The sequence below is a fragment of the Haliotis rufescens genome, unplaced genomic scaffold (assembly GCF_023055435.1).
Source record: "Haliotis rufescens isolate VD_foot unplaced genomic scaffold, xgHalRufe1.0.p SCAF_115, whole genome shotgun sequence".
NCBI classification, from domain to species: Eukaryota; Metazoa; Mollusca; class Gastropoda; order Lepetellida; family Haliotidae; genus Haliotis; species Haliotis rufescens.
The window spans coordinates 482,418-494,265 of NW_025963797.1; the positions used below are offsets into that span (position 1 = coordinate 482,418).

Sequence of the window (11,848 nt, forward strand, 5' to 3'; positions counted from 1 at the left end):
CTCTCTTGATGCCCTACATACCACTCCCTAGCCTACTCTCTTGATGCCCCTACATAGTAATCCCTACCCTACTATCTTGATGCCCCTACATACTACTCCCTAGCCTACTCTCTTGATGCCCCTAGATACTACTCCCTAGCCTACTCTCTTGATGCCCCTACATACTACTCTCTAGCCTCCTCTCTTCATGCCCCTCCATACTATTCCCTAGCCTACTCTCTTCATGCCCCTACATACTCCCCCCCTAGCCTACTCTCTTGAAGCCCCTACATACTCCCCCCTACCCTACTCTCTTGATTCCCCTACATACTCCCCCTACCCTACTCTCTTCATGCCCCTACATACTATTCCCTAGCCTACTCTCTTGAAGCCCCTACATACTATTCCCTAGCCTACTCGCTTGATGCCACTACATAATTCTTTAGGTTGCATGGACTTGCTGATTGTGGGTTTAAATTCTGGATTTTTTCTTAGTTTCACAGCGTTAAACTCAACCTATTCACTCATTAATGTAGGTGCATTTTACGCATGACAACACAACGCTTTCTTTCCAAGAATTAAACACCCTGATTTTACGTCCAAACAAATATCCCATAGGCAAGAGCCGTATGAACAGACTTCCGAGTTTTACTTATAATTCCGCCCATGTTACTTATGCCACGTGCCTAATAGTTGATACAAGCCATGATGATCAAAACATTGTCACACCGTTATACATTACTCGTATATAAGGGAAGCATAAGAAGTGTGTAGCACAGCTGCTGTGTAGCTAAAACCCGTAAATAAAGTTAAATCAATCCTGAAATGTTTCTTTACACACCATACGTCACTATTATGCCGTCGTCTCATTCATTGTGAAGCTATCTACATAACGTCAAGTCTAATGTAGATAGTACCCCATTCACAGCTCTCGGGCATCCCGAAAACTAGAAATGAGCATTCTTAGTCAATTTCCATTGTGTTTCTGTCCAAGATGTATTGTTAGATTTACTTTGCATATTGTATTAACTCATCTATGACTGTGCATAGGATTGTTTAGACTTGCCTACCCACAACACATAGGATCGTAGAGCTTTTCCATAAATGTCGGACTTCGGTGGTGACGTGGGCGTCAAATAAGCTGTGTCAATCAATGGTTGTTATTGTAACTCAAAACTGACCAATGAGAGCCGATAACTTCCAAATTCTTGTTAGGATTATACATTAGGTGTGTTATGAATGTTCCCTTGTCACTGACTGGTCACGTGGATTTTGTATGAGAGGTCACGTGATTCATGACCATCAATTCAATGGATGATCAAACAAATCAGGGGTAGCTATTTTTAGTCTTAGAATCACAATCATTATGTGGTTGTGTCATTATTGATGTCTGCATTCAATCGTCAAATAGAGACCTGTTAAGAGTTCGAATTGAGAGTCCCATTAATGACAATACTTAAATTTAATCAAAAGGTTCTGCGTTGCCACAGCACATGTAAACAGAGGGCGTCAAAAATCGAAATTGAACACAACGAATTTGGATATTCATGATTCGGCTTTTATTCATCACTGAATTCGCCATTGAACGTATTATGATATGGTGTGGCCATTCGTCACATCAAACAATGCTCGTGTCATTGCCAGTCGTGAGAACCCGCTCGTTTGAAAAGGTGTCAGCTCAAAATAGGCGCTGCTTTTCAAGAGGTAGCAGTTTAACGTTTGAAATATGCCTTGATGCTGACAGTAATCACGTATAAAGAATAATCATTTTAGTAATAATCATCATTGCTTCAGCGACCTAAATTAAAAAGGTATGTATTTTAATTGCAGGATTGTGACACCCCACAACGCACACGCATCACATCTGTTTATCAAATAATGTCAGTCTTATCCTTAATCTATCACTAAGCTAAGTTTGTTTGTCTCGTAACTCAGTATTCCAGCTATATGGCGACGATCTGTAAATAATCGAATCTGGACCAGACAATCCTGGGATTTGACATAATGGCATTAAGCTAAGTATTTTCATTTCTCACACACGGTATCTAGTTTTCCTGGAAGGTACACGCTAATATAGTAGTCATTCATTCATTCAAGTACCTAATCCAAATTGGCATATAGTTTCCAAACAATACTTGGTCAATCCAGCTGTGAGAATGGACGATATATTCAGCATGTATCGTAAATTGCTAACGAGATTCCAATCCAATTGAATCAATGCTGACAAGTCGCTATACTGCTTTTGGTACAAGGGCTGCATGTATCAGTTTGAATGGTCGATACAGAGCAAAGGTGTGGATACTGTGCAGGATCATATCTGTCATGTTTGGAGCTTTAGCCTTGCTGGCATATACATGTTCAACATCCCCTGTTAAGAGCTGAAGGTGATAATAGATTTATCTTTCTCAGAAATGCATATACTATTCCGACCGCATATTTAACACGTCCGGCATTTATTTTTATGCATAGATGTAACATGAACAATATAGCAGTTGTATTGTGTTGAAATGCATAATGCTATATTTGCGTATTTTGGCATTGACAAAGGCCTTCATGAATGGACATAGTTTAATCTCTTGATTGAGGGAATACTGTTGAACGTCGCAGTCAGATTTATTCGAGCTAAAACTAGGCACGGTGGCCTGTATATAATTGAGTCAAATCAGTTATTGAAAACTTCAAGAATGGTGCACATATCGAACACGTTGACCCGCAGATTACTGGTCACAAGGTGTCCCAAGGGATCCCCACGGGATATAGTCAAAGTACAGACTACCGGTCACAAGGTGTACCACATGATCCCCACGGACTCTCCTCCCATAGTCAAGGTACAGATTACTGGTCACAAGGTGTACCACGGGATCCCCACGGACTCTCCTCCCATAGTCAAGGTACAGATTACTGGTCACAAGGTGTACCACATGATCCCCACGGACTCTCCTCCCATAGTCAAGGTACAGATTACTGGTCACAAGGTGTACCACGGGATCCCCACGGACTCTCCTCCAATAGTCAAGGTACAGATTACTGGTCACAAGGTGTACCACGGTATCCCCACGGACACTCCTCCCATAGTCAAGGTACAGATTACTGGTCACAAGGTGTACCACGGGATCCCCACGGACTCTCCTCCCATAGTCAAGGTACAGATTACTGGTCACAAGGTGTACCACGGGATCCCCACGGACTCTCCTCCCATAGTCAAGGTACAGATTACTGGTCACAAGGTGTACCACGGGATCCCCACGGACTCTCCTCCCATAGTCAAGGTACAGATTACTGGTCACAAGGTGTACCATGGGATCCCCACGGACTCTCCTCCCATAGTCAAGGTACAGATTACTGGTCACAAGGTGTACCATGGGATCCCCACGGACTCTCCTCCCATAGTCAAGGTACAGATTACTGGTCACAAGGTGTACCACAGGATCCCCACGGACTCTCCTCCCATAGGCAAGTTACAGATTACTGGTCACAAGGTGTACCACGGGATCCCCACGGACTCTCCTCCCATAGTCAAGGTACAGATTACTGGTCACAAGGTGTACCATGGGATCCCCACGGACTCTCCTCCCATAGTTAAGGTACAGATTACTGGTCACAAGGTGTACCACGGGATCCCCACGGACTCTCCTCCCATAGTCAAGGTACAGATTACTGGTCACAAGGTGTACCATGGGATCCCCACGGAGTCTCCTCCCATAGTTAAGGTACAGATTACTGGTCACAAGGTGTACCACGGGATCCCCACGGACTCTCCTCCCATAGTCAAGGTACAGATTACAGGACACAAGGTGTACCACGGGATCCCCACGGACTCTCCTCCCATAGTCAAGGTACAGATTACTGGTCACAAGGTGTACCACGGGATCCCCACGGACTCTCCTCCCATAGTCAAGGTACAGATTACTGGTCACAAGGTGTACCACGGGATCCCCACGGACTCTCCTCCCATAGTCAAGGTACAGATTACTGGTCACAAGGTGTACCACGGGATCCCCACGGACTCTCCTCCAATAGTCAAGTTACAGATTACTGGTCACAAGGTGTACCATGGGATCCCCACGGACTCTCCTCTCATAGTCAAGGTACAGATTACTGGTCACAAGGTGTACAAAGGGATCCCCACGGACTCTCCTCACACAGTCAAGGTACAGATTACTGGTCACTAGGTGTACCAAGGGATCCCAACGAACTTTCCTCCCATAGTCAAAGTACAGATTACTGGTCACAAGGTGTACCACGGGATCCCCACGAACTTTCCTCCCATAGTCAAGGTACAGATTACTGGTCACAAGGTGTACCACGGGTTACCCACGGACTCTCCTCCCATAGTCAAGGTACAGATTACTGGTCACAAGGTGTACCACGGGATCCCCACGGACTCTCCTCCCATAGTCAAGGTACAGATTACTGGTCACAAGGTGTACCACGGGATCCCCACGGACTCTCCTCCCATAGTCAAGGTACAGATTACTGGTCACAAGGTGTACCACGGGATCCCCACGGACTCTCCTCCCATAGTCAAGGTACAGATTACTGGTCACAAGGTGTACCACGGGATCCCCACGGACTCTCCTCCAATAGTCAAGGTACAGATTACTGGTCACAAGGTGTACCATGGGATCCCCACGGACTCTCCTCTCATAGTCAAGTTACAGATTACTGGTCACAAGGTGTACAAAGGGATCCCCACGGACTCTCCTCACACAGTCAAGGTACAGATTACTGGTCACAAGGTGTACCTAGGGATCCCAACGAACTTTCCTCCCTTAGTCAAAGTACAGATTACTGGTCACAAGGTGTACAACGGGATCCCCACGAACTTTCCTCCCATAGTCAAGGTACAGATTACTGGTCACAAGTTGTACCACGGGTTACCCACGAACTCTCCTCCCATAGTCAAGGTACAGATTACTGGTCACAAGGTGTACAACGGGATCCCCACGGACTCTCCTCCCATAGTCAAGTTACAGATTACTGGTCACAAGGTGTACCAATGGATCCCCACGGACTCTCCTCCCATAGTCAAATTACAGATTACTGGTCACAAGGTGTACCACGGGATCCCCACGGACTCTCCTCCCATAGTCAAGTTACAGGTTACAGGACACAAGCTGTACCATGGGATCCCCACGGACTCTCCTCCCATAGTCAAGGTACAGATTACTGGTCACAAGGTGTACCACGGGATCCCCACGGACTCTCCTCCCACAGTCAAGTTACAGATTACAGGACACAAGGTGTACCAAGGGATCCCCACGGACTCTCCTCCCATAGTCAAGGTACAGATTACTGGTCACAAGGTGTACCACGGGATCCCCACGGACTCTCCTCTCATAGCCAAGGTACAGATTACTGATCACAAGGTGTACCACGGGATCCCCACTGATTCTCCTCCCATAGTCAAGGTACAGATTACAGGACACAAGGTGTACCACGGGATCCCCACGGATTCTCCTCCCATAGTCAAGGTACATATTACTGGTCACAAGGTGTACCACGGGATCCCCACGGACTCTCCTCCCATAGTCAAGGTACAGATTACTGATCACAGGTTGTCCCTCCCATAGTCAAGGTACAGATTACAGGACACAAGCTGTACCATGGGATCCCCACGGACTCTCCTCTTATAGTTAAGGTACAGATTACAGGTCACAAGGTGTACCACGGGATCCCCACGGACACTCCTCCCATAGCCAAGGTACAGATTACTGGTCACTAGGTGTACCAAGGGATCCCCACGAACTTTCCTCCCATAGTCAAGGTACAGATTACTGATCACAGGTTGTCCCACGGGTTACCCACGGACTCTCCTCCCATAGTCAAGGTACAGATTACAGGACAGGTTATACTGATAATGCGTAATGTTTTGCTGCATATCGGTTTTATACTTGCGGGATTACTTTCGATGGTAACATAAATAACATATAAATGCAGTATGAATACATTGATTCAGTGATTGTTTGTTATCATTTCAATATTTTCTTCAATATATTGGGGGGCACGGGTGGCCCATTCGGCTAAGGCGCCGCGTACGTATGCAGAGTTGCGTACCTTGGGCACGCCAAAAACATATGACTGGGTTCGAATCCCGGTTCGCCCCAATTATGTTTCTAGGTTTGTCACCACCGTACCCGTGCTCGTGGGTTTCACCGAAGCGGTAAACGCCTGAGACCTGCATCACTTCGGGCTTTCCTTCCACATTAAGCTGGCACGCCGTGATATAACTGGAATAATGTTAAAAGCGTCGATAAACCCAACTCACTCACTCAATCTTCAATATATTGACTTTTAAACTATTTTTCCGGTAACTACTACTTCTTCACGATAGTACCAAAAGCACATTGTTAATAGTCACTGGGCAAATTAAAAACAACAGCAACAAAAACGTACTGACAAAACCGTGAACAATGAATATTGAAAACAAATGAGAATTGAGTTAATTGGTGCGATTGAAATTGGCATGAACATGGTTTGGGAAATAAGTTTTATAAATATTCAAGCTGACCTGAAACTTAATATTTAAAGCAGCAACACACGACCACTGTTAAGAGTCACAAAATTTTGAATACAAATAAAAGCTGATCATGTTAATGATGCGATTTAAATCGACGTGGACACGGCACTACACTGACCTCCATCTTTGGAGAAGGGAACGCCCATTTGATGCGTGGGGGTGGGGGTGGGATGTGTGTGGAGTTTATGTTTGTGTTGAGGGGCTTTGAGTTGATTAAAACACTTATGCTTCAAACTGTAGATAGAATAAGACATTGTCTGTCAAAAAAATACATTGTTACAAGGTATTTTTCTTACCCAAAACATATGCAGCTTCATAGTTTTGATGTTTAAAATAAATCTGAACTTTCAGGTCAAACTGAAAAAAAAGAGATATCATCTCCAGACAACATCCAAGGTCCACAACAATGGGCATTGATGTTACTGATACACAATTGTTTGGGGATAGGTTTTTTCAGATAAATCGCGGCAGCCAGAGGACAATTGAATCCAGACTTGAGTGAGTGAGTGAGTTAGGTTTAGCGCCACTTTTATAAACCTAGAAACATAGTTGGGTCGAACCGGGATTCGAACCCACAATCATATGTTTCTGGCGTTCCCAAGGTGCCTAAGACGACTGGGCCACCCGTGCCCCCGAATCTGGACCAGATAAAAGATGAACCAGATTCTCTGATTCTAACTACCTGGATCATTTAACCAGTCTTCACAGATTCCGACAGATGGTGTTATATGTTACGCATCTTTCCTATTTCATATACTATATCTCCTCTCATACAGTGGAATCACTGATCACTAAATAGATGTGAATTTGATGATTGATCCCCTAACACAGGGGTTTAACATAAATGTGGCATGGCTTGATATAACTTAAATGATTTGGTAATTATTTATGGGTAATGTGATCAAAATGTCTTCCAGCTAACATATGTAAGATTTTGATAATTTCCACATGCACGGGACTTTTCTGTTGTTTGCTTCAGTAATTATCTAACTGTGTGTCACTCTTTTATGAGTCTTGTTTAGGGTTGCATGTTATGCATTCATCATAATGCCAGGGAACAACATTTGTTATGAACTGTGTATGTCCTTATCTGTGCAGGTTAATGTGTATTTGGGTATTACCAATAAACAATACATAGGTAATAATTAACACTGACAAACTTAGAACAGAATGTGTTCTGAATAGGTTCTATATTTCAACCGTCCAGCAAATGTACCACTAATCCCTGATACAAAGATGACCAACACTACTTATATGAAAACAATCGAGTGAGGACGTTCTAGTCGAATCTGTACTTTACTCAGAAAGTGTTATCCCTTATATAACATTTGTTACATTTGATCACTTTAAATGGCTTTGTTTGTTTATAGCTTGTGAACATGGGAATTTACACATGTCAGAGGGGTACACAAAGTATGTGATCTGGGCCACAGGTTGTCACACTTTCATTGTTTGTGGAAGCCTCGGTAGCTGCGTGTGTGCTGGCGACTATGTGCCTCAATCTGGCAGTCCGGACGGGACTCAACCCCCAAAGAGTACTATATTCTGTACTTTACTCAGAAAGTGTTATCCCAAGTACAAGATTTGTTACTTTCTATATATTTATTAAAGGTATTTAACACAACAGAAATTAATATCCCTAAATACTTGTAATTGGCAGAACCAAATTGGCAGTAAATGTAGTTGACAAATATTGCTATTCATGTCACATTTGCTAGAGTATAACACCATGTAGCCCTTTCGAAGTTTGGATATCCAATGTAATAAGACACCGTCCATGTCGACGCTCTATGGTGGGCGGAGAGCAGGGGTGCAGAACCACTTTATACTTGTTACCACTCAGCCGATATGAAATTGTAGAGGTTGCTGTATCAGCACACAAAACGCTGAACTGATGTCAAGGCACCATAGAGACAGAGCGCAATGTCTGACATGAGTGAAGATGGGATGGTTGCAGAACTGACACAACAAGGAGTTACAGCTGTCAAACTATTCACAAAACACAGGATAACAACATCATGAAGATCTCTATATCTCTACCTTTTCACTTTCGAAAATTCCTGATTCGGTAATATCAGAGTGGAGGTTTAAGTACCAAACCCAATCCGATGTTACAAATATCAAATTTTTGGAGTCGGTGTCAGGACCTGCACCCTTAGTTCAGTCTGTGTCCACTGCAGTTGCCCACATGAGAGTAGTGAGTGCACAGAAGTCATTAAACGTGCAAAGTGCGACCCAGGGCCTCTTCCAAACTTTGTCCAGACAGTTAGTGGCTGTTTCCTCAAATGGGGTTGAAGTAGTGTAAAATGATTGTCCCTCTTCAAAGAGCCTTTATTTATACCAGCTTAACTTGTCATTACCTCGATTGCTAAATGTTCAAATCAGAAATAAAAACAAATTAGATGATTCGATTCAAGATGGATTTTAGTTAAATAATTACAATGGATATGTTAATATATTGTGTTAGAACTACTGGCATTATTTATGTTTGAGAGTATTGCACAGCCCGTCTGTCTGTCTGTAAGAAACAGAATAGAAGTCCCACAATTTGTATCTACGAATTGTTCACACAATTCCAATCATACATTTACCATGTACACAATGTTATATTGTCCTATTTTGAAATTTTGGGTTCATTTAACATAATGTGAGTTATTTTATGTTGTTTGCTTTGCATTTTTTTCATATTTGACGCTTTAATGAATCCACTGATGCAACATATTTTTCTATCTCTTCTCAAGAATAGTTGAAGTGAAGTGATTGTTCGTTTGCCGTGATACTCTATGTGTCAGTACATAATGACGACGGCAAACAAATTGACTTTTGACCAGACAAACTAGTGTCTGAATTAGTGTCTAAATTATATATTTATATATTATAGAGCCTGACAAATCGATTCAGTTTAGGCAAGTCTGGACTTAGAGAAACATACAAATATGCAGTTGGGGACAAACTCGACCCCAGAATTTCCACAGGTCTCTCACAACGTAGTAAAACGGAAACAAATAAGACACAATTTTGATATTGCAGATAGGCGACTCTGATCTTGTAATTTCATAATTATAACAAGTCTTTGAAAGTGATTGGAAGTGATACACATAGGGAAGATGATTTTTGGATGTAAATGCTCACTCCGAAACGTTGTGTTCCTTATAATAAAGAAGTTGACATCCATAAATCCCTTTTGTGGGTAATAATACTATAGTGAATACAAAAAGTTGATAATGTATTTTCTCAATGATTGTTACTATATATATTTCAGGTTGTTTCACTGAACCTTTTCAACATTCTACATTTCTGTTTCACCTATGTTGACAAGAAGTCCATTTGTCCAGGTAAACCTACATTGTTCTATACGTTCGCTTTTTTGTGAGACATCTGAGAGTAAATTATTCTGAGCACTTCAAGCATTTATCAAATAGCACGCAAGTTGAGGAATAGTTTACCCAAATGTGTCCTGATAAATTTATTATGCGACTCAGATTGGTGTTAGCACGACACGTCAATGACCCTCACCTTGGATTAACTCCGTGCACATACCTGGAATACCAGGTCAACAGAGCTGCCTATGTCCGAGTTGGTTTCGGGATTTCACAAATGCGTCTATCTATTATATTTTGCATTTCAATATAAACATAATCGATAAAACACTTCATACATCTTAATTATGCAGCTTTTTCATTGAACATTTCTTTACCTTCATTTCTATATCATCCATTTTGTCCCGGTGAATATAGCTTGGCTTTGGCCAGTGAACAATCACACAAAGTTATAAATTGTGTCAATGTCACATAAGGTCTGACGGAACACAGGCCAGTAGCTATTTGTTATCTTTATATATTTATATGTCTGTGTACATTGATGAAACATCGACACTGAGGACACATATGGAACAGTCCGCAAGCATGGATGAGTATGTAACGCACATCGTACAACAGAATATTAACAGAATTCACCATTTAGTTATTAAATTATTACCAAAATGAATTATATTTTTGTATTGAGTGATGAGTACGTTTTTAGGCCACTTGTAGCAATACTCCAGCATCATCACAGCTTATAATGGGCTTCACCAGAAAATGGGCTTCACACATTGTACCCATGTGGGAAATCGAGACAGGGTCTTGGGCGTGACAAACCAACGCTTTACCCACAAGGCTACCCCACACCTCTCTACAATCACACCTTTACGTGTGTTGGTGCGCGTGTACTTGTGGGTGTGTTGGTTCACATCCTGAATATAATGCCATTTTTGTCCAGCCAACTGAGATACAATATCACAGGTTAAACACGAATACCCACTCAGAAACAGCATACCGACTTCGAGCAAGTGAGTTCTCATTCTTGTTCAGCACTAGCCAGGGTAGCGACAAGTCCCATGTTTTAACGTGTTTTGGAATGAAGGAGCTGAGGATGTGATTGTACCACCGACCCTCCTCTCTCTCATTCCACAACGACACACAGACGGTACCAAGTATGATGAAGCATTCACACTGAACAACTAGTTATAAACAATTTGCACTTTTTGGAGTTTTACTCTTGCAACAAATCAAAACGCGTATCAAAATCACCTGCTGTTTTCACATGTATTTGTATTTGTAAACAAACGTGGCGACTCCGACTCGCGTCACTAACTTGATATTACAATTTTTAAAATATTAACATTCAGAAACTTTGATGTGAGGCATCAACACGTCGGCAAATTGTCTTTATAAAAATGGCAAACCAAATAACTTTCCCCAAAAATATGAATATTTAAAACAAATGACTCCTGATCAAGTTAATGGTGCGACTCCAGTTGACGTGCACAAAACGCTTCAATGAACATCTTCAAGACAAAAACAAGTGTGTGCTAAAACGTTAAAGTGCAAGTCCCAAACTTCTCGTTCTTTTGCTAAAGCAGTTCAAGCATAACTATCCTTTATTGCAATACTCATAGTGAGTGAGTGAGTAAGTGAGTATAGTTTCACGTCACTTTTAGAAATATTCCAGTAATGACACTGGTGAGGACACCAGATATTAGCTTCACACATTGTTCCGATGACGTGTCTGTAGTACCAATAAACCAAATGAGTGTCAATCCTATGAGATGTGTATCCTGATTCGTGGTTTGTCAACATCGAAGACAGTCAAAGAACCAGCTGTCTTCGAGTTGATATTCAACATAAGCCTGACATTAAATTAGTGAAGCATTGTGTAATTTAAATCACATATTTAGTTATAATGTGTTCCCTTGCGTGAACATCTGGTAACTCTCAGCATCAAGAAAGTCAAAAACAAAAACAAACAATAAGCAGAATGATTTTAGGACCGGAAGCTCACATTTGATTTGCTCGAGAACTCAAACAT

General features: G+C 42.1%; 1 protein-coding gene across 1 annotated transcript; it reads left to right on the forward strand.

The window, feature by feature from the left end:
• Nucleotides 1–2,663: 2,663 nt before the first annotated feature.
• Nucleotides 2,664–5,552, forward strand: LOC125378185 (proline-rich extensin-like protein EPR1). Its single transcript, XM_048393154.1, has 2 exons — nt 2,664–4,130; nt 4,215–5,552. The coding sequence occupies exons 1-2, from the start codon at nt 2,664–2,666 to the stop codon at nt 5,550–5,552; spliced, it is 2,805 nt and encodes a 934-aa protein (XP_048249111.1).
• The last annotated feature ends 6,296 nt before the right edge of the window (nt 5,553–11,848 follow it).